The sequence below is a fragment of the Zeus faber genome (genome assembly GCF_960531495.2).
Source record: "Zeus faber genome assembly, chromosome: 5".
Taxonomy (NCBI): domain Eukaryota; kingdom Metazoa; phylum Chordata; class Actinopteri; order Zeiformes; family Zeidae; genus Zeus; species Zeus faber.
Window position 1 is genome coordinate 3,474,269 of NC_137192.1, and position 24,319 is coordinate 3,498,587.

The 24,319-nt window shown below is 44.3% G+C and overlaps 1 protein-coding gene across 1 annotated transcript in view; it reads right to left on the reverse strand.

Moving 5' to 3' along the window:
• The window catches only part of nampt2 (nicotinamide phosphoribosyltransferase 2), a 41,293-nt gene extending 30,400 nt beyond the window's left edge, over positions 1-10,893 (reverse strand). Inside the window, exon 1 of the mRNA XM_080000798.1 lies at positions 10,633-10,893. Coding sequence (XP_079856924.1) covers positions 10,633-10,680 — 48 coding nt within the window. The 5' untranslated portion in view covers positions 10,681-10,893. The remainder of the gene's footprint in view (positions 1-10,632) is intronic.
• Positions 10,894-24,319: the final 13,426 nt, after the last annotated feature.

The following is a 24,319-nucleotide window of genomic DNA, read 5'->3' on the forward strand; positions in this document are numbered from 1 at the left end:
ATACATGTCAACCTATTGCAGAAGAGCTATCTATTGACACTGAATATTGGAACATGAAAATTCAGGTAGACAGTAAATCTTCCTCAACCGAACTGGTGGAAACACCAAATTAGCATTTTATTCTTTATCAACATTAGCTTCCCCTCAAATTTGAATGGCAATCTATGATTGTGGAATCTTAACGATTAAAAATACATGAATAAATAAAAATAAAATAACTATTGCGGTCTGCTTAAATAAGTGCGATCAGGCATTTATGTAATAATTGTGACTCTACAAAAGCTCTACAAACACATTAATGCCATTTAAGAATTACACCAATTATGGTATCAGATATTGAAGAATGTCCATATCCTGTCCGGATCTTATATTTTTCAGTAAAAGTAATGGATTAGGATCGATATTTGGTATCGGCCAATACTGTTTGGTTCTAGTTAAGGATTCTGATGTCTGTTATGTCTGCAGCACACTGAAAAAGTGGTATCAGTGCAAGACTGAACGAGGAAAGGCATTAAAGGGAGCGGTTATCAATTTCCAACCTTTACTTTGCAAATAATACATATTTGCTTTTTGAGAGTAGATGGAATGTCTCTGTGCTTATTGTACAACCCGTTTCTAGAATATGCAGAAAACGAGTCTCCTGTGTGCTAAACATAGGATTTAAATGCAGAGGTGATTGCAGCTTGTCTTCAGCTTTTGTTTTTGTTTCCTTCTGGCCAGCACCATAAGCAAGTTTGTTTGTACAGCACATTTCACGCACAAGGGCTATACAAAATGCAAAGAGCAACTTACAGTTTGGCATACCTAGTGAATGTGCTGGGAAATTATGTAGAAATTCCATTTTAAAAATTACCTTTTTTTTTGCTTTAATAATTTTTTTGTAATGCAATAAGCCATGCCCATTTAAAAATCTGAAATTGCCCGCAAACTGTTCTCTTTACGCACGTCTCTCGATTGTTATAACCCTACTGTTAGTATGGGACTTTATTTTGTAAAATCTGGATTTTTTTGTGTAAATACTCTTGTCGAATTAAACTTCTAAATAAAAAATCTTCTGTAATGGGGAGACCTGTCACTCCGCAGAGACATCGATGAAATGGCCTTTTTAGTCGCAAACTTGAATTTTTGCCCTTGCAAGTAAAAAAGTTTTTTGTTTTTTTTTTTGTTTTTTACAAGCCATGTTCTCCATAAGCCCTAAGATTGTAAATTCATTTAAAAAAAATCCCTGACTGTTGCTCTTGAACATAAAACAGGAAAGGCATTATATAAAAAAAACAAGACAAATGAAAAGCATAGAAATAAAAAGCTAAAAAAGACAGCTACAAAGGCATTATAACATCACAGATAAAAAGTGCAATTTTAAACAGGCGGATTTTTCGCTGAACAGCCATTGCAAATAGAAACATTAATAACTAAATAAAAAACTACCCTGCTTCTCCAATAAGTTTTCCACTTTCATTTTCTTCAACATCTGTCAGTTGAAGTGATGTATTGTGTTTTATCCTTTAAACATTTACTTGTGAAGAAGATTACAGCGGGTATCATATTGTGGGTGTCTCTGCCCACAGGTAGGGGCTTAAGGAGAGAGCCGGGAGTCCTTCTTGTCGTGGTTTGCCAAAATGGCAAGTTTTAATTATAACGATGAACAAAAGGCTCGCTTGCCAGAAGTATAAATAATAAGAATAATGATGATGATGGTGGTTTCAGGCACATGGGGAATGGTGTTCCGCTCTCTGGCTCCTGGTCTGCTGACGAGCCCGTGCACTGATCCCCTCTGCAAGACAGACAAACATTAAGAAACCTCCCGGGCCTCGAGTCGGACCAATCAGCGCTGCATGGGCGCTGATTCGGCCGATTTGAGGCGGCTTGGCGGCCGCAGGAAAGGGAACCATGCTGTCATCTGCAGCCGGGACTTGACCACACCCCTTGGTCCGCCACATATGGACACCGCCTGAATTAGGCCGGGGAGCCATCCGGACGAATACCCCCGCCACCCTGTCCCCCCAGAGCGGGAGAGAAAGTCAGCCACGACCATCTGCGCGGCCGGCCTGCTGGCCTACGGACCACCCGGAAGTTAAAGGGCTGGAGAGCCAGGTACCAACGGGTGATCCGGGCGTTTGTGTCTTTCATGCGGTGGAGCCATTGCAGCGGGGCTTGGTCCAAACAGAGGGTGAAAGCACGTCCCAAGATGTAATGGTGGAGGGAACTGACGGCCCACTTGATCGCCAAACACTCCTTCTCCACTATGCTGTACCTCGACTCCCACTCTTTGAGAGCTTGCGGCTGAGGTACAGCACCGGCCGTGGAGAAAAGTCGGGGACAACCCTCCTATAATAGCCGGCCAGCCCCTGCTTCACCTCCTTCTTGGTCTTGGGTCTTGGTGTGTTTGCGACCACAGCGGTTTTATCAAGCTGGGATCGGACCAGGCCTTCACTCAAGTGGTAGCCCCGATACCCTACCTCCCTCCGTCCCACTTCTTTGAGTTGGTGGTGAGCCCAGCCCGCCTGAGGGACTTGAGCACTGCGCCCACATGCTGCATATGCCGCTCCCAAGTGTTGCTGTGAATGATTATGTATTCTCGGTAGGCCACAGCATATGCTACATGCGGACACAACCCATGAGTCTCTGAAAGGTGGCTGGAGCACTGAACAACCCGAATGGAAGTATGTGAAAGTGGTACAAGACGAACAGAGTGGAGAACGCCAGTTTTTCCTTGGACTCCTGAGACAAGGGAATCTGCCAGTAGCCATTTGTTAAATCCAGTGTCGTGAAAAAACTAGCTGTACCTTACCGGTCAAGAATTTCATCGACCCGGGGCATTGGGTAGGCGTCCAACTTCGACACCGCGTTCACTCTTCGGTAGTCTACGCAGAACCGGACCGACCCATCGGGCTTACCGACCAGCACAATGGGACTAGACCAGTCACTCGTGGACTCCTCTATAACACCCATGTCCAGCATGGCCTCTAATTCCACCTACACGATCTTGCGTTTATGTTGGGCAAGCGATACGGACAATAGTGAACCTTCACCCCCGGGTCTTCTCCACATGGTGGTGTATGAGGGACGTGAGTCCTGGCAGGGAGGAGAAAACATCTGAGAAGCAATGCTGAAGTGCAGCCACGTCCGCCCTCTGGGACAGAGAGAGATGGTCACTTAACAGGACTGAGGACCAGGAGGCGGTATGATCGGCCAGTTATTGAACCTCTGGCCACAACTCATCCCGCTAAATGACTGGCGTGACCAAAGCCACGAACGCCCCCTCCCTCCATTCTTTAAAGAGGTTTAGGTGATAAATCTGTGTCATCTCCTACCTGTCAGACCATTCAACCTCATAATTGACCTCGCCAACCACCCGTGTGACCACAAAAGGCCCTTGCCACTTTGCAAGCAATTTAGAGATGGACGTAGGGAGCAACACTATCACCTTGTCTCCCGGTGTGAATTGTTTGAGTCGGGCCCCCCTGTTGTATAAGAGGTGCTGACGTTCCTGAGCCCGGAGCAAATTCTCCTGTGATAAAGGCCATTCTCTTGTCCAAATGACGGCTATCATCGTGAATGAACTTTCAAATCATGTTTTTTAGCGTTTTATTAAAGCGCTCCACCAGACCGTCGGCCTGGGGATGGTAGACGCAGGTCCGAATTGAGCGGACGCCCAGTAACTCGTAAAGTGCTCGAAGTGTACCTAACAAAAAGGTAGTGTCCTGGTCGGTCAGGATTTCCTTTGGAATCTCGACTCGGGAGATGACCTGAAACAGAGCTTGCGCCACACCTTTGGCCATAATACTGTGCAGGGGCACTGATTCGGGGTACCGGGTTGCATAATCCACTAGGACTAACACAAAACGATACCCGCAGGCGCTGCAGTCTAGCGGCCCGATGAGGTCCATACTGAGTCTTTCGAATGGGAGCTCGACTAGGGGGAGGGCTTTAATGGTGCTCTTGGCATAGCCGGAGGGTTGACTTACTGGCACTCAGGACACGCAGCGCACCATTTACGCACATCTGCCCAAATGCCTGGCCAATAGAAATGGGCCATAATCCGCTGTCGTGTTTTACCGCGACCAAGGTGACCGGCCATCATGTAATGGTGAGGTGCATGGAAGAGCATTTTCCAGGGGTGCTTTGGCACCAACAACTGGGTTATCTCCTCTTGTATCTGAGTGTCGCAGCTCACTCGATATTACCTGTCCCTAATCACCAAACAATACGGGTGAGTGAGCATGACATCTGGGCCTCGACTTTAACTACCCCCTCAAAGGCCCGGTGTCGGGTGTCGTCCCGCGACTGCTCCAGCGGAAAATCGAGATTCCACTGCTCCTGCACACCTCACGCCCGCCGACGACCCCTCTACGTCACCGCAACACTCTCCTTACAGACCGTGAATGCACTCCTCCAGCCTCTCATCAACGCATCAACCCTGGGCAATCCGTGTCCAAAATCAGGGAGTGCAACAGGCGGGAACTAAACACAGCCTGTACCCTATGCTTTTCCACATTTGTAATGAATTTCAAGGCGGACCATCGGGTAGGTGTGAACATCCCCATGCACAAAACGAACCTCCACCTGTGATGCCTCCACCATAGCCCCCGGGTCGAACCAGGCATTGCTGGACCATCGTCTGCGAACAGCCCAAGTGTAACAAAGCCCTTGTAGCCTTGCCGGTTCTAGGTAGGCCCCTTCCCGACCAGGAGAGGGGACCGGCAGGCCGGTGACCACCTGGCTGAGTTTCACCGGGCCACCCGCAGTGCCCACACCCCCGTCCAGACGTCTGCGCAGCTCCCTGAATTCTCACGGCAGCAGGTCCTGGGGTCGGACGCAGCGGGCCCCCGGACATTCTCCTCCGGGGCATCGTGATGGGGTGCGGACCTGGCAAATCCTGTGTGGGCGCTGGGGTCTGGTCCTCTCGCCCGTTCCCGGCGGCCAGTAGTGATGTGCCACCGGTGCTCACGCTGGCAAGGACGTGCTCCAGCTGGCAGTGGAGGAAATCCTGCTCCTCCTCCAGGTCTGCGAGGGGTTTCCGCAGCCTTGGTCGGCTCCAGGACACCTTTCACACTGTGCCCTGCCCCTCCCGAGTCCCTGTTCAGGTTCCACTTGTGAAAGTCTCTACCCACAGGTTGGGGTTTAGGGAGGGAGATGGAGTCCTTTTTGTGGTGGTTTGCCAACATGGCGAGAGTTTTTATTATACCATGACCAAAAGGCTCGCTGGCCAGAAGTATGAATAAATAATAATAACAACAACAACAACAACAATAATAATAATAATAACAATAATGATGATGATGGTGATGATGGTGGTGGTTTAGGGCGCAGGAGGAATGGCGTTCCGCTCTCTGGCTCCTGGTTGGCTGACGAGCCCTTGCACCGATCCCCTCTGCAAGACAGACAAACATTAAGAAAGCTCCCTGCCCCGAGTTGGAGAAATCAGCGCCGCGCCGGCACTTATTCTGTCGATTCGAGGCAGCTTGGCAGTCTCTGGAAAGGGGGCTGTGCTGTCGTCTGCAGCTGGGGCTTGACCATGCCACTTGGTCCGCTACACGTTTCAGTTAACCGTTCCATTGAAAATTCTGAATGTCTTGCAATTTATGGCTTTTTAATTCTCTTGAGGTGAAATATGACTTATCCATTGAATAGGTTTGCTTAAAATTCATCACTTAAAAATCACTTAAAATTCATCAATATTGCAAACGCTTGTACAGTCATACAGAGTAGAATTCACAATATTATAAAAGGAGTAAAAGAGAATTGCATAAATCGAATTATAATTGATATACTTGGCCTATGACATAGGCCATAAATAGGAAAAGACATATATGTCAAATCAACGTGTGATCATATATCGGAAGATTTACTTTGGATTTGATCAAAAAAAGTCCTCCTATGTGATTGTTCTCACAGTGTTAGGTAGCAGGCCTATGCGATAAAGTTACCACTCTTGTGGTTGTTTTGAGTTCTTGTGTTCATGGGGTGGATTTGGAGTGGGTCAGTGTGTGTGCAAACAAAATAGAGCTAATCATATTTACGTGGAAAGTCCTATGATCCCGATTTTTAGGGAAAGCATTTCATAACTTAAAGTAAATTGCTTAATCTCTTGGTATGGCACTAGTTGGTTGCCTCACTGGAGGAAAAATTATACACAAATATAAATGTTAAGAGATGATCTGAACATGGAAAATTCCCAAACAAGATGTACACATTGTGCTCAAACAATATGTTTTGCAAACAAAACTTGATATTTTCGCATTTCCTGAAGAAAATGCGTGTGATTAAGGGCATCTGCTGCTGCTGCTGCAACTGGCCAGCCCAGCTTCTGAAAGAGTCCCAGCAAGAAGTGTTGGTGATTCACATCTGAAGATACCACCCAACGTTTGTGGTAATTGAATAATGCGTTCAAAATATATGCTGGTGTTTTATTAATGGCCACAGGGTGGGGCTATTGGTGCCATGCTTCAAAATGTTGTGCGGATGCTCATGGAGAAGATGCAAGTTTCATCTTATTAAAGACAGCATTGCTGGCCCATTAAGTGCATCAGGCCATGCCTTCAAAAGTTTGGTCACAAATTACAGACAAACAGTAAGGGATATCAAAAGACGAACTCCTGAGTCTTGTTTGGAGTCATCTAAACATGGTATGTACCAAATTTAGTTAAGATTTGATTAAATATGTGCCAAAGGAGGCAAAAAAAATGTGTCTACCAAAAAATCCAAAATAGCAGATGAATATTACAGGCGCAAATGGGCATGGCCTACATCAGTCAAATCGGCATCATCCAAGGAAAACACTGTGCAAATACTGTTTTGCTACGCCTCGTGGTTCTAGTCTGGGAATCAGACCAATCTGAAGCTCATGTTTCATTTGTTCTGCATATTATGTCTGGCCACCCTTCCATTCAACCAGATTTTCAGCCGACCATGCCAGGGTCGGGCCAATCACAACCATTTATCTAATACGGGGCGGGTTTGATACGATGACGATAGAGAGGCACCTTTAAAAAGATGGTTGGTAACGCCCCTTGTAAATTGAAAATGAACTGAGAGGTTCCAAACTAACACACATTTGCGACTTAGCCTGGTGATGGCAGGATATCGCTATTCATGCGTTATGAGCCAAAATGTAAAACATGTAATAACTGACCATATGGCAATCTTTTGGTACCATGTTTTAATATGTTAAGCATTTCCACATTGGGCAGCAGTCCATGAAGTATAAATACTTTAGCACTTTTGGTTTTTGAGCTATCAACTTTCAAACATTCCTCTCTAGATTGCCATTATAGATTTGAATATTTTAAAAAGATATATAAAATCATATGAAATCATATGCTCGATAGACGAAAAGCACACATCTCCTGAAGAAGACACGTTTTCACGCTCTTCGTTTTATTTTCGCGAAATCTTAATTAAAGCAGAAGCATTTTATTTGATTTTTGAATTATTTGATTTCAAGTAGTAATAGTCGTAATATTTATTTATTTATTTGTTTATTTATTTATTTTTAAAATGGCGTTAACTGACGGGAATTATTTTATCTTAAATATTCAATAAATAATATTATAAATCGACATGCCTTGATGTCATTCTGTATATAGCCTGCTTATCAATTGTTTTTAAGCTCCATAAACTCAGATAATATTTGGCCGGAATCGCTCCCATTTATCCGAGAAATTGAAATCTTCCAGGACACATTAACCGGCACCAATTTTTCTCACAGAAACTCTGGTAGACAGCGAATTAGAATTCAGGGTTTAACTATGCAATAAAGTGCCATGAACGCTAACAAACGAGTGATTTGTTTCCTTTTGTTGTTCTAAAATGGGAAATGGAAACTGAACCTGGCAGGAAATGTAGGGGCCAAAGAATAGAACTAGTATGGTGAGACAATAATGAAAATGTTATAAAACATTATCTAAAGCAACCCTGTATCCTGCATTGTTCATAATGATAAATATATATTTAATTTTTAGTTTGTCGTTCACAGACAATGACATATGGGTTCTCCTGACATCTGAACCTCAGATGAACCCTAATCTTTAGCTGCTGTTGGTGAATCATTACATCAGTTATGCAACCAAGCATTTCATTGGAAACCAAAACACATGGGTCTGTTATTACAGGCACCCTTTGGCCTGATCTAATGAAATGAAAATCATTATGCAGCCAATACAGCCCACCCCATAAATGGAAATAAGTCTGCTGACTCCGAGGGACTTCAATTATGAAAAGTAGATCATCATTAATTCTCTGTCTGAAGGTAACGTATAGTATGTAACTTTTAGACACCATCTTTTGATCAGAGTCATTAATTCCCATGATATGAGCTTATCTAGCTAAATGTGAGGGGTAGAGGGTTATTTCATGTCTGGCATGAGCTATGAGCCACATGCAATAGCTTACTGCCAGTAATATAAGTTAATCTAGTCTTCAGAAGTAAGACTAGATGTAACCTATATAGACTAGAGAAGAGTTCTATACCCTGTCGACAGGCGAGGGGTGTTGATCTGCAGCCTTCCTCCCTGGTGTCAGAGCGATATGAAGGCCCAGGCGATATCTACACCACGAATACAACTATTAAACAAAGACATCTATTACGTTTGAAATACACAAAAATGAAATAGTTTGAGCAGGTGAATACGTCTTTAAATTGATCTTGAATGGCTCTAGTCATTACAGTCACCTGGGACGTTAGAGGTGAACAGGGTTAACTTGATACGCTGGAGGTCCTTTCTGTTCAGCATGACTCAACTGCTCTGTTTATTGACTCTTAAATGCAATAACATTAGAAAAAAAAATGTTGAAGTCGTGATAACAAATATCAAGGGTTTTTAACAAAATGCATGGTTGTCATTTTGAACGATGTGATGTTGTGAAAGATCGTTACAGACACGTATATACATGTACACACACATCTTATATTCACACATACTGGATATCAGCATCTCTAAAGTATGCGTACGCACAAAACATACAAACCACAACTACAAAACAAGCTCATTGTATTTAGCTTTAAACTCTGATGAACAAACCGAGGACTGTGTAAAAGATTATTATTGTCATATTTCTTAAAATCTAGGAGATGTAAGCCAAGTTAAATTTCAGTTGAGTTCATTGCAATGCCCAAACAACAACAACAACAACTCAACCCCATTATTTGATTGTGATGATAGACACATTCAAGGAATTAGCACCAGCCCTGGTCCTGCTTTGGACCAGGGACCAAGGTTGCGAGGCATTGTGGTTCTCGCAAAATTGGCCTACTTTTGAAAGCATAATCTTTCCCATTGCAAGGGCCCGCAATTTAATATGCCTGCCTGATTAGATTTTTGTCTCTGGGACACCGGAAGATTTTTATTGTTAGATATAATGTAGTTCAGCATACACATCTATAGGGCAGTTATGGAAATATCAGTGAAACTATCATTAGTGTATATTCTCAAATGATGGTCGCGTCTTGTAAATGAAATAACGACGTTTAACAATTAGTAATTTTGCTATGGACCCCCTGGAATCTCTTGAAGGACTCCTGGGGGGTCTCGGATCCCACGTTGAGAACCACTGCAGTAGAAGACAAGCTCAAGCAAGACCGGCTAGACTAAGACCAATAATCTATGCTTAGCAGTATATATGAACTACATCAAACATCCATCAGTTATATTATATAAACTATATCATATTAACTAATATTACATCATTAATATAATTTAGGCCAGATTTTATTTTATTTGTTTTGGGGGGGGGGGGGTGGTGGTTTATTAGGCTTGGGGCTGGACAATCTCGCATGACCTGGCAAACCTGCTCCGCACCCATATTTCCGGGGTCATGGGAGCAAATAAAAAGGTCGCCCAGTCGCAGCCCGGACCTTTGCCATTTGGCAACAGCACGGAGGCTTGCGGGACATATGACATTTAACCATACCGTGAATGGAGGGAGTGGATAGAGCCTCACTAATTTGGCATGTCAAATAGTTTATTGACAATGTAAATAAACCCCCTTGACTAATAAAAATTGGAACCAAGGTTGCCAACCCCCGCAACCCCAACCTCCGCTCTCTCTCTACGTCTCCGCTATAACTACAAAGGCTTTGAATTTACGTTGTTGTTTTTTTTAATTTTATGAACACGATTGATAGAACTGACTCTAATTGTACACATACATATTTTTAGTTTGATTAGTCTCCAAATCATGTAGGTATGTACCGCTGCTGACATTTGCTAATGTATGTATGTTTTACACGTTATGTACGTTGGGGAACGTGTTTTAAAATACTTAGACAAACAACTGGGAGTATTCTGGGATTAGTTCGTTCGTAGAACTGTTAATTCTGATATTTTCCCACCAGCCATTAAATAGGACCCAGTGAAAATTGGACTCAGAGGTCACTTTCGTTTCCCGGGTAAAGATCACGTCCTCAAAGAAAGATATTTCATCGCCTTTTTTTTAATGACGTTATAACAACGTAATATGTTACGTTACAAAACAAGTATTCGGTGTAACACAGAGAAAAGCTCGCGTTGCTCGTTGCTCACACGAATTCAACATCGACGAAAGCGAGTGCCATGACCACATTTATCAACGTAAAAACAGGGACTTGGATTTTTATGAACCCGGTAGACGCCGCGACTGCTGTCCGCTCACCTTGTAAGAATCCGTGGCCAGTATGAAATTAAAATCTTGCGCTGCCATTGTTGTGAATGAATGAGTCCAGCGTATCTGCGCCCTCTCTGTGTAGGAGGCGAAGCGTGAAGGCAAAAGGCGTGGACAGCCCGAAAGGAAGGCCTCAACTCTGGCCAGGTTCCTCTGGTTCTACCTTTCTATTGCCGTGGTAAAAAAATAAATGAAAAAATAAACACTTCGGACCTGTAAATGGAAATCCTTGTGGACATGGTTTTCAAAGGCTATAGGTTGTGAAGGGGCGGGGTTGGCAACGCGGGTAGTGCTGCATTCCAATACCACTCGGAAATAACTCCGCCAACATGGACGTCCGCAGACATTTGTGTGTTTGTCTTGCAAGCTTGTGCGGTCCACGAGCTACGAGATGTTATCAAATATTAAAATGCAACGCGAAAAATAGAGTTTGACGTATTTTCAAATAAAAACCCATGCAAAGAGAACTTTGTCGTGGTAAAATGTTTGTGCCGCCATGCTTTTGTGACGTCAGATCTGTTATCTCCACATACGCGGCTCTGACCGCCCCGAAATCCCGACTTGAACGGCCGTTCCTTTGCACTTTTCGCAGTAAGCGGTCGTATTTTTTCTTAGTTCCAGTTTAAATGGAATGCAGCATAACGCTGAATTTAAAAACACAGCTCACCTCTATCTAAGCGAATCGCCATTTTTAACGTGCCGGCAGGTGCTTTTACAATTCACAAGCTCCAAACGCCAAATATACTTGGGGCTTCCATGTTTTCCCGAATAGAGGCAACGACACACAGTTCGCTTGCAAGTTAGAACTATCCACTCGGAATTACCGAGTCCCGAGTTACACATAAATGCAGCATGAGTTCCAGAGACATTCCAACAGGAGAGAGAAGCCAAAATAATAGCAAATCATTACGGTTGAAATGTGTACGCTAAGTGGGGCGGATCGATACTACGTATCGTTTTGAAGCGCGATTTCCGCGTCAATAGGATCGATACAAAGGAAGGGACGAGATTCTTTCTCCAAAATGAGTAAATTTGCTTTTTCTTATTCTAAGTATATTTCCTCACTTGCGGCGGCTCGGTGCTCGTCAGCGTTCACCTGGTGAACGGGAGCGCTTTTCCGCACCACGCCCACTTGAATCAAACGGCGAGTCAGGGAGGTGGACTGTGGGCACCGCTCAGTGTTTTATGACCCTGGATTTAACCAAAGGCGACTGGATTCCAAAGTCTCAAGAGTTCAAGGGAAACTCGACTTTCTCTACTCTGTATGGGTTGTACCAATTTGTTACACTCCCGTTTAGTTTGTTCGGAGCCCCAGCCAACGTCCAGCGGTACAGTGGACGGAGCAGTGTCATTGACTGCTGACGTTATTATTGTTTTCGCACCTGAGCGTTTTCTGTTAAATCCTGAATGAAACCCAGCGTGCTGGTGAACTATCTCCAAACCGGTGTCTCCCTCCGCCATTCCGCCGAACTAGCGTAGCCAGTCACATAGAACAAAAGAACAAATAGCGAAACAAAAACAAAATCCAATAATGGACGGATGCATGGTGTGACATCTGATTGATACATCCACTGCAGCAGACGACCCTCACCCTTTGTTATCTTTTAAGGCAGTGGCTTCAAATTCAAATGAATTGGGGGCCACTGGCTAGGTTGTTTTCTTTTAGGGGGAAAACCGGCCTTTTTGTTTTGTTTTCTCGCACACGAGTGAATTGCCTTGTAATCCTGTTAGAAATAGCTCCCTTGTGATCTATTTAAATCTGTTTTGAATTTTGAAAACATTAGGTACATTTTCTGGATTAATTAAGCATTGTGATTTGAAAAAAAAAAGTTGCAGGACAGATTTATCAATAAATTATCACCATGTAGCAGGCCACATTAAATTGCCAGATGTGGCCCCCAGGCCTGTAGTTTGAGACCCCTGTTTTAAAGATAACTTGAATGCAAGCAGTGAGAATTCAAATGAGGAGGAGGGGGGGGGGGCTTTACCCTTAAATCCACCACAGGTTAAACGCTCATGCTATATTATAATATACAAATGGCTTCCATCTTGGTCCATCTAGGCATAAGTTCACAGTCTTTCCCTTGACATAAACAGTCGTCCAGACATGTCACAGTCTGAATATTTCTTCCTGATCATAATTCAACCAGACAGTACACTATAAATACATTCCAAACCAAAAAACTGACTTTGTGACAAATTGCTACTTCTAGTTTATTAGCAGTTTGTTTTTGAAACCAAAAATTATAATGTAAGCTTTTAGGTGTGTAGATGTAGGTAGGTCTTATTACTGCTGAGTTCAAATGGTCCAGCAGTAGGGTCCTCCTGGTACTCTTATGTTGAAATATCCTTAGTTTAGTTTACATTTACATTTACATTTAGTCATTTAGCAGACGCTTTTATCCAAAGCGACTTACAATTGTTCAAACACCGACGGACGCAGCCATCAGGAGCAATTAGGGGTTAAGTGTCTTGCTCAAGGACACTACAGCATGCTAGCAGGAGGAGCCTGGGATCCAACCAGCAACCTTTAGATCACTAGACCACCAGCTCTACCGCCTGAGCTACCATCCCAGAAGTGGGGGATGGTAGCTCAGGCGGTAGAGCTGGTGGTCTAGTTGCACATATTGAAATAATAATTAAAAGAAGTAAAATACACATAAGTAGATAATAGTTTAATTAAAAGAAAATTAAAAAATAAGTACTAGATGTGGGGGTGAAAAAAACTTTGTGGCAGACCAGGGGGCATGGTCAAGCACCGGCTGCCGATGACAACACAATTCACTTTCCCGCGGCCGCCAAGCTGCCTCGAATTGGCCTAATCAATGCCCGCGCGGCACTGATTGGTTAGACTCGGGCCAGGGAGATTTCTTAATGTTTGTCTGTCTTGCAGAGGGGACGGCCTCGTCAGCCAACCAGGAGCAAGACTAGTACGTCACTCCGCCCACGCCCAAAATCATCGTTATTATTATCTATTATTTACACGTGTGGCCAGCGCGCCTTTTTGTTCTTCCGTATAATAAAAACTCTTGCCATGTTGGCAAACCATGGAAAGAAAGACTCTGTCTCCCTCCCTAAACCCTTACCTGTGGGCAGAGACTCCCACAACCTTGAAACAAAGGATTTGCAAGTGGAGCAAAAAAAAACAAAAACATTGGGCCTTGTCAATTGGCCCTCCTAATGTGAAACATCTGAGATAAGGATAATGGAAATCGATAATATTGTGCAGAAAAATCCATTGTCTGCACAGGAGCTGGGAGATAAAGAAAAAACATTGCTGAAAAACATAAAAAGATTAAAAACTGCTAAAGAGTGCAATATTTACAATAATAATCATACAAGAATTAGAAGTGGTGACTAATTACAAGAGCGGAGGCTATGTTGTGGTAGGGAGTTTTGCATTTATTCATTGGACAAACTGCTTCTTGAATGAATTTGGGCTGGAAAAGATTCTAATGTAATCTGGTATGGTACAGGTAAGATGTCCCTAAAAAGGGTATATTCTGCTATTACAAAATTAAATTCAAGGACTTTCAAGTACTTTTTCAAGCACTATTTTTTTCATTTTCGAGTACTAAGCACAACACAAATATAATCAATTTTCAATGTGATCTTATCAATTAAAATATAATAATAATGGTCTCATTATGTATTATTCATATTAGTATATTATATACAGTATATGTACATATATATCTATTATTAAACTCATTGTCATCTGCCACTATAAGTGTTAATTTACATTTTCTTGGCATAATCTAAAATGTTATTACTTTACGATTTGCAAAACCAAAGCGGAATGTCACAAGTTTCTAGTGATCACATTTTTTCTCATAGGGACTTCTCAGTCACTTCAGCACAAAAGGGACTATTTTCAAGGTATTCCAGTACTTAGATCTCTAAGAATGAAATTGAAGCGCCTGTCCTGGGTCTAGGGCCCTTTCTCAATCTGCGTTCTTGTCTGTACTTGTGTTCTTGTGGACTTGTGAAAGGTCATCAGTCGCAGCACAAGTACTGTTCCAATTCAAAGTACGCATCAAGCCAAGTCCAGTCCAAATGCCCGGATGTGGACTTGCTCCACCAATTTTATCGAGGATGCATCGGTGGTGACTTGTGTGGACTTGGGACAGCCAAGTATCCCAGAATGCATTTTGCAGAATGACCGTCCTGCGTCCTCCCGTCCCTGGGAGTACTCCCGAGTCGAACTTGCCAAGTCTGAACTACCAAGTTCGCAAGTCCGGACTTCGCGTACCTGGTATTGAGAAACGGCCTAGGTAATTGGGGACCAGGATCAGTTTGGCTGTACACCTGTTGCTCGTTAGTTGGTCTAACGAGCAACAGGTAAAACTCCCATCCCCACACTCACTCAGGAGAGGAGCCCTTAAACTGTGTGTCTGAAACCCCGTCGTTTGTGTCTCTGTGCTGGAGGTCCCTGAAAATATAACCTGATGCCATAATGCAGGGTTAACTGCCACAGACGGGTTAGAGAATTACATTTAGAAAACAAAGTAAGTTGTGAATTGAATGGGGAAGGGGGGTGGGGGGGATTGAAGACGTTTCACATAAAGCATGGGGGTGAAAATCATCACTACGATCTAAGTATAATATTGATTTTCCTTGATTGCAGATTTTATATTCTTCGCCGGACTGCTAGATTGTAAATGGCATCACATTTTCAAGGATCAATATCAGTGTTCTTAACATTTTTTGTGATTTAATGTTTTTCTATGGCTACAAACCCAGATCCAGTCACTGCCAGAGTTCATCACCAAAAGTTCAACATTTCAAGTTCTTGTTGAACTTGAAATGCTGCTTGACATAAAGCTGTTGTTGTTTTTTTGACTGCAAATCTTTAGCTTTCTTTATAGAAAGATTCTCCACCTCAAAACTTGTCCGAGTGGTCACATTGTTTTCTTTCACTCTTAAAAAAAAAAAAAAAAAAAAGGCTTTTACCAAAGCTACTTAGTAGCTTAGCCTTGCTGAAAATTGTAGCTACCATGCTAATGCTGAGAACAACAAAGACTTATGGAAAGTTAGAAACCTGTAACTAAGTTAAGCGAGCTGTTGATTAAATTAGCTGTAAATGGTGAAAAAGATGAAATGGTGTAAGAGAAGATAGCTAATGTTATCTAATTTAAGTGTTTAAAGCAGCACGAAGTAACTTTTGGTATTTGGCACCCCTACAGTTTCTGAGTGCAATTAAACATTTAAACCACTGTCATAAAACTGTCCAAGAATAATTTATTTTACAGGACAAATATGAGCCTTATCTTTCACGTTTCAATAACAGTCTATGTTACAAATGCAAATAAAATGTAGCCTAGGTTAAAACCCAGGTTACAGCGCCCATTGCACGGACGTCCCTGCTTCAGCGAGCACTCAGTCCATGGCTCCCTCAGAGCCCGGCGCGCGGATTGGCCCCCTGCTACCGGTGTAGGTAACAGATATGCTTGGCCTGGCAGATTGGCTTGCACGCACGAGTCAATGGGTGACACAAACCCTGTGCTGCGTGGCTTCTCTGCAGCGGGTGCCCCGGTGCTGGGGGTGGTGGAGGGCCTGTATATCTGGCGGCCTTGCTGGCATCAGCAGGGGCTGGGATCTAACATCCAGGTGCCCCACGCTGAGCACACTCTGCTACGTGGATGGGCGCTCATGCCAGGTGGGGTGTCTGGTCGACTGCGGTGGGGCGGGCCTCGCCTTTACGTGGGGCGTGAGTGAGCATGGGGTTCCTGCTCCACCCGGGCCGCGGGTGCCTGGCACCCGCGGCCCGGGTTCTATGCCTGCGGCTGCGTCTTGTGCCTGTGTAACCTTCTGGTGACCCCTACGTGATGGGGGTACCTATGCTAAAAGTCTATGTCTAAGGTTGGATCAGGTTACTTAAGATTCCAGGTTCACATCTGATTGGTAAGGGGATTGATTGTAGCTTGTTGAGATTTATGAGACCTCCAACCCACACAACACGTGACCACGACTTGAGAGAATAAAAGTTATGTATTTACAAAGATACCTTCAAGAAATGAATAAAGAAATGTATATGTTCTCTCAACACTGCGGCAAACAAGATAAACATTGACCCGAATCACATCACAAAAAAGTTAAATGAAACCGTTTGCTTGTCTTGGGCCCAAGAACGAAAAGAAACTGGAAGAAAAACCAGAAGAAAAAAACGGGGTACTCAGAATAAAAAAAACCCGCTCCTACCACCCCTGGACCCGAGCACAATGTCCATGTGACGGACGTCCGATGAGAGGTGATGGCATCCAGGAACAACGACGATGGCGGAAGCAGTCAAATCCAGTTGGATCCAGTGGACAGGCCGACCCTCAAAAAAAAACAGCCAGGATAATGCGTCTATTTACTCAGAAAGCACCCGTCTGGAACTCTCCCCAGTCTTGGGAGCCTCGTAAGTTACAGTGCTTAGCTATTATCTCAAAAAAATTAAACCGTAACTTAAGAACTACAGAAAATAACTTGGGTTATACCTGCACCTAGGGGTGGGTTGTATGAGTGTGCCCCTAGGGTGTGGGGTCTCCTCGTGCTCCCTGGGACTGGGTTATGCTCCTTGGAGTTGGCGTGGGGGTTCCTCCACGGCCCTCTGGCTTCTCTGGGGGCCCGGGGGTCTTCTGTGGTCGCAGGGCAGGGCACACACACACACACACACACACACACACACACACGCAAACACATACATACAGGCGGTCCCATCACACACACACACGCACACACCACCACACCTGCTTCGAGTGCACTCCAGCACTCTCCTGGTTGCATTCCTCTCCTTTCCTCCCTCATTTACTGCCTCATTACACTAGGGTTGGTGGTTGTTCTCTCCAACCAAAAACTGGGCTCTTGTCATTCTACAGGTCATCCACAGGACAGATTTATTGCAGCAATTCTTGATGATTTTAGAAATAATAAAGTGTTGCATTGCAGGTTGAGAACTTGAACTCCATATGCAGACTAACTCTGTCCTGGATGCAATAGCATACACATACTCTTTGTTGTATGCCCAGCATGCTGACAGCACAGGTTAAAAAAAAGTGCGTGAAGAATAATAAGAAAAGTGTAAATAACATGAAAACTATTATAGTATACTATTATAGATTCACGATTCAAGATTCAAGAGGTTTATTTGTCACATGCATATACTTTCATACATACGTATAGTATATGCAATGAAATGTCAATGCAACGCACCGGTGCTTATGCACAATATGTTTGAAACTGAACACAATAGCTACCTAAAGATTTCTACTTGACTAACTAACTGATTCCTAAAATGTAATGCAATGAGTAAGTCAAATAATATAGAATAAAATAAAATAAGAACTCAAAGGTAATGCAGAGTGGGTGTACAAAATAGAAATATAGGGAATAGTTTTATGTATATAGGATAGGCTATTATGTATATACAGATAGGTACATCATAGTGGCATGTGAATGAAGTGAGGTAGTTTGTGTAGAGATATTCAGTACAGTATACAACAGTACGGCGCAGCAATACAGTAACACCGAACAGAACAGCAATACAGCACAGTATGCAGTGACCCAGAACAGTGATACAGTATACAGTACAGTATGCTACATACAGTACAGTAAGGTAGTGGAGCATATGTGTGGTGACTCAGTGAGGACCTCTGGTGAGTTCAGCGTTGACAATCCTTATGGCTTGCGGGAAGAAACTCTGTCTCAGTCTCTCTGTCCTCACTGTGTGACTGCGGAGACGCTTGCCTGACCGCAGCAGCTGGAACAGTCCGTTGTTGGGGTGATGAGGATCTTTCATGATCCTACGGGCTCTGCTACTACAGTGGCGTAGTCGACAGGATTCTTGGCAAGGACGAAGTCGAAAAATGGAGCGGTCCTCCCTGGAGAACCTGGTCAGCCACCTGGCCCAGATGCAGGAGGCGCAGACGATGCTCCTGCAACAGCAGACTCAGACGTTCCAGGCCATAGTGCGAACGCAGGAGGTGGACCATGAAGCGCTGCAGGAGCTGCTATGGGAATGCCCATCACCCCACAGCCAGCAGCTTCCAGATGCCCCCGCCTTGGTCGTGCTGCAGTGGATGACCGGTGGGAATGATGCCGAGGCCTTCCTCACCACTTTTGAACTATCGGCGGCGGTGGGTGGATGGGCCAGCAAAGAGATCGCCCTGCGTCTGCTCTCCCTGCTTACGGAGGAGACGCAGCAGGCAGCCCACAGCCTGCTGACCGCTTCCCGCCACGATTATACGGTGATGAGGAAGACCATCCTGGACCGGCTGGGGCATCAGACACTAGAGGGACACCGGCAGCAGTTTCAAACCCTGAACTAAACCAGCGCCGGCCGGCCCTTCGCCTATGCCCAGCAGCTAAGGGATGTAGCTAGACAGTGGCTGCAGCCAGGGGAGAGGACGGCCGACCAGAGCGTCTACGTCATGGTCCTGGACTGGTTAGGCACGGCTCAATGTTTTACAACACTGGATCGAACCAAGGGCTACTGGCAGATTCCCTTGTCTCCAGAGTCCAGGGAGAAATCGGATGTCTCCACTCCCCAGCGGTTGTACCAATTTGTTACGCTTCAGTTTGGGTTGTTTCGGGCCCCAGCCACCTTTCCGAGACTCATGGACTGGGTTCTGCGCCCCCACACGTCATATGCCACCGCTTACTTACTGTAGATGATGTAATCATTCATAGCGACAGCTGGGGGCGGCACATGCAGCATATGGGGGCAGTTCTCGAGTCCCTGAGGCTGGCGGGGCTTATCGCCAACCCTAAGAAGTGCGCGGTTGGGTGAAAAGAGGTGTGGTATCTCGGGTACCACTTGGGTGGAGGACTGGTGCGGCCCCAAGTAGATAAGACCGTGGTGATTGCGGCCAGCACAAGATCCAAGTCGAAAAAGGAGGTAAAGAGGTTCTTGGGGCTGGCCAGCTAATACTGGAGGTTCATCCCGGACTTCTCAGAGTTGACCACCCCTCTAACTGATTTGACCTCGAAAGAGAGCGTTTGAACGAGTCCAGTGGACGGAGCAGTGTCAGTGAGCTTTTGAGAGCATTTAGATGGCCCTCTGTGGGGCGGCAGTATTGCATACAACTGACTTACTCTCCCTTTTTGTCTCTAGACTGATGCGTCGGACAGAGGGCTGGGGGCAGTGTTGTCCCAGCAAGTGGAGGGGGTCGACCGCCCGGTTCTTTGCATAAGCAGGAAACTTGCAGACCAGGTGACCAAATATAGCACAGTGAAGAAGGAGTGCTTAGCCATCAAGTGGGTGGTCGACACCCTCCGCTACTACCTCCCTGGGCCCCCTTTCACCCTCTGTTCAGACCACGCTCCGCTGCAGTGGCTCCACTGCATGAAGGACAATGTGCAGATCACCCGTTGGTACCTGGCTCTTCAGCCTTTTAAGTTCAAGGTGATCCATAGGCCGGGGGCGCAGATGGTGGTAGATGACTTCCTTTCCCGTCTGGGGGAGGGGGGTAGAGTTGGCTCCCCGGCCTAAAATGGCAATGGTCAGCGTGGTAGACTGACGCTCCCCGCCTCTGTGCCAGCTGTGGCCAATTGAATGACTGGCGAATCACAGCAGCTGGGAAGGTTTCTTATATATTAGTTTGTCTTGCAGTGAGGGCGATGGCAGGGAATGTGCGGGAGCGCTCCGGAGGAACCCGATCTGAGCCAGTCCTTAAAGTTCTGTCCTCGTTGAATGCTCCGCACTAGAGGGTTTTCTGTTTAAAACTATGAGCAAAAAAACCCGCCATGCCGGCTCTTCTGCACCGCTAACCCCGTGTCACACATCCTTAAAAGGAACCTGGGTAGCGAACACGCTACAGTGTCGTCTCTTTAAAAAAACAAACATTTTTTTACTTTAAACCAAATCTTGTTATAACTTACCTTGTTGTATGTAAGTACATGGCGGTAGGTGATGTTGGGTCTCGTGTGCGTTAATTATGACATATTTACGTAGGTTTACTTATTTAAGGAGATTTAATATCGTGGCGGAATTTATGTCATTTTAGTGGTGACTTTTTTCCTTGGATTACATTGGTATGTAATCCAAGGAAACAGGTATGTCATGGAAACAGTTACGTTTCCATGACATACCAACAATTTGTGGTGTTTCTGTGAGTAATTACAATTGCACGGCCTCCATTATTCCGACCGCTTGCTGGATCTTGAACGCATTACTCAGTCGCACATTTGAGTTTATTCGACTCGACGTGATCATTATTTTATTGTGGACTACTTTTTGTTCATGTTCGTAGCTTATGTCATTGTTGTGTTCCAGATACTTTTAGCTGTGTTGGACATATTTAGGCCGCTAAATGCATTGGACCCTGTCTGTGACATCAGGGAAATTTGGTAGATTTTAATTAATTTCTGCTCTGAATGTGGATGGACTTGGATGAAACTTCAACCACAGGACATTTGTGACATATCGGTTCAAACAAGACGTGTACTATGTTTGTAGCTTTTGCCAATCTTCTGTTTCAAATAGTTTTCGATTTCAGAATTCAGATAATTTTCCCGGAACAATAGCTCCTTTCCAATGTTCGAGTTCACAATACATACACAAATAATATCACTTTAGTTATGTTGTCGTTTCAATCAAGAGGCAACTTTGGTTATTGTATTATTTTCTAAGTCCAATGACATCAAATGTTATTCATTGTATTGAACAGGCCTAGGTATTTCTCTTCCTCTTTACAGATTTTCACTTGTGACTCTAGAGTCATCAACTCTACCTCCTTCGAGTGTCCCCGTGGGGAGCACGAGTGCAGTCACTCTGCTGCTTTGATGATTTGGGCCACCCACAACCTCAGTTCCCCAGTTGTTGAGTGCCGGGAGAAAAAGCCCAATGTGCCATCAGAAAACGTCAAGGAAATGGAGGAGTTTTTTCCAGTATGGGAGTACAAGCCTCTGATTCGTGCAGTAACCCCAGATGACCTTAAGTTGCTGCTTAGTCAATTCCAATGCCAGTTTACTGGGCTTTCCTTTCCACTGACTGCATCATGGCCACCCACAAACACCTGGGCAGTGATGTCATCCTTGCCGCCATCAAGATGTCAATGGAGCAGCTAATGGCCATCCAGACAGCGACAGTGGGGCAAAAGGACAATCACCTCTGGCATGGTCTGAGGAAAAGGTCGGCTGACAGCAAGCAACTTCAGAAGTGTGCTGATGGCGAAGCGTGTCACCCCTTCCCTCATTTCCAAGCTCTGTGGGAATCAGGACCTGCATGGAGCACTGGCTGTACAGTGGGGTATAGATAATGAGCAGGAAGGAATCAAGGCATGTGAAGAAGCCACGAACATGAAGGTCAGAGGGTCTGGTTTGTGGTTGGCTGACTCTGGGAACCTGGGTGCCTCCCTCGATGGCCTGGTGGGAGAGACAGACATCATTGAGGTGAAGTACCCATACCCATGGAGGGACCATACTGTTGAGGAAGCAGTGCAGAAGAAGTCATTCTACCTTCATCAAAGGAAGGTGCTGCTTACCGCCTGAAGCAGGATCACCACTTCTGGCACCAAGTACAGGGGCAGCTTCATATCTCTGCAAAGACCACCTGCTACTTCACCATCTGCACACCCAAGCAGTGTATGATCAGACCCATCTCCCACGATGACTTCTGGCAGCGTAAGTTGGGGATCTTAGAGTCCTTCTAGAAGGAGCACCTGCTTCGGCAGCTTGTGTAGAAGTCAATGGACTAAAACATTGTTTGTTAATAGTAAATAATAGTTAATAATTTCTGAGATCAGTTCACCTTTATACATCCTTGAAGATTTCTACATTGTTAATTTTTTTTCTACAGCTGTTCTAATGGTTCTAATTGTTATTTTATTTATGTATTTATTTATACATTTTTTGGGAGGTAGTGGATCAGCGTTCTCGCCGCGCCACCTGTCAGTACCTGGTAACAGGGAAGCTAATGATCCAAAACATTAAAGGAAATCCAAACAATGGTGATCATTTCATTAAGGTATGAAAACAAATGGAATTTTTTACTGTGCAACTCTGTATTTTACAGTCAGCTGAAAGCCAATCACATAAAACCACACCCTCACGCATGCGTTATTTGAAATGTAATGCAACGAAAATGTGCTCAGAAATGGTAATGCAGTATCTCTTTAAGATGTAAAGGTTAGTTTGCAGCTTGCACGGCATAACTGAATGTACTGAACTATAACATACATCAAATAAGAGAAATTGTGTCTCTATGTCAGGCCTATAAATGCTATGCTACACCTATTTAATTTTATTTAATTTTTTACATGAGGTGAGGAGACTCAGGACTCAGGACTAAACCTACTGTAGGTTCTGAGTCTGGTGGTGCCTACACACTGTATCACAGAGAGAAGAGACTGAACCGGACCAGCTACAATCATGAATTACTGACATTTCATTGCCTTAATAATTTAGTGTAAGTCGTCAAGAAAACACAAGTTAATTCATTTAAAAACACATCAGTTGACTAACCACATGTATAGCAATTAAACATAGCAATTAAAATATATATAAATATAATACAAAGTCTAAAGGGTCCTTTTGCACTGTGGTTGGCTCTGCAAACTGAAAGTTAGTCATCCAAATTAAATGCAACTTTGATCAAGGGAATCTGGAGATTCACGAAACCACAGCAGTGCTGCGCCACCACATCAGCGGTGCTTTGCAAGCAATGAGGAATGAAATGCAAGATTTTCTATTCTTTCAAATGGCCATTTGCCCTTTCAACCTGTATCCTGGTCCATGCAATAAGTTGAATATCACTCTTTGTCAACCTGCCATGATGGGATGTTGACACTGACTCTGCCTGGCACAATGTCTCAGACTAAAGTTCCTTTATCAGTAAATATAAGATAACTTGACTTGAAGACCTCCAGGATTTCACTCTGAGCCATGATGGCCTTGTCAGAGACCGATCCAGGATACAAATTGTTGCAGTATGTTATCAGAGTGTTTAGCGCCACAGCTAGCAAGACTTTAAATGAATGCATGCTTATATATGAGGAGTAGATGTGTTTCTGAAGTTTCATGGAAGCTCTAGTAGCAATTCCAACATCTGTGCAATCAATGACCATCCTGCTGTTGCGATACATCTGGAATGAAGAGGGTAAGCTTGACAGGTTCTCAATTTCTCCTGCCTTGGCACAGTGGTCATGATGTCCTTAAACCACAACTCATGGAGAACATAGATGAAGATGAATGTGTACTACATTTGTCACACAAGTGAGCTACACTGAAGAGCTGAGCAAGATGGCTACACTAAGTAGGTTGGTGTAGTTATCAGAGCTTCATGAGATTCATGAAGATCTATGGTCATCAAGTGACAGAGATTCTATCTTCCAGCCAGCAAAATAATCAATGGACTCTTTAAATCTCCTCATATTGCCAACAAAGATGTGAAAGATGCTTCTGTCTGGGAGGCAAGCTTCCATTCTATTTTCCATTCATTTCGGTGTCAGCACACTGTCAACGGAGACACTCTCCTCCACACTCCTGCCCTCCACAGGCAGACACTCCTCCTCGGGCAGACTCTTCCCACGCCGGGAACCATGTTGGACCCCTGTGAAGTCCCTCTCTAAAATGGCAGCTGCACACTCTAGAAATGCCACTGGGCCTCCTCTCTGCACACCTTAAATAAGAAAATACTAATTATACATATCTTATATGCAGGGGGTAGGCATAATTAAGTAAATATATCAAAAGA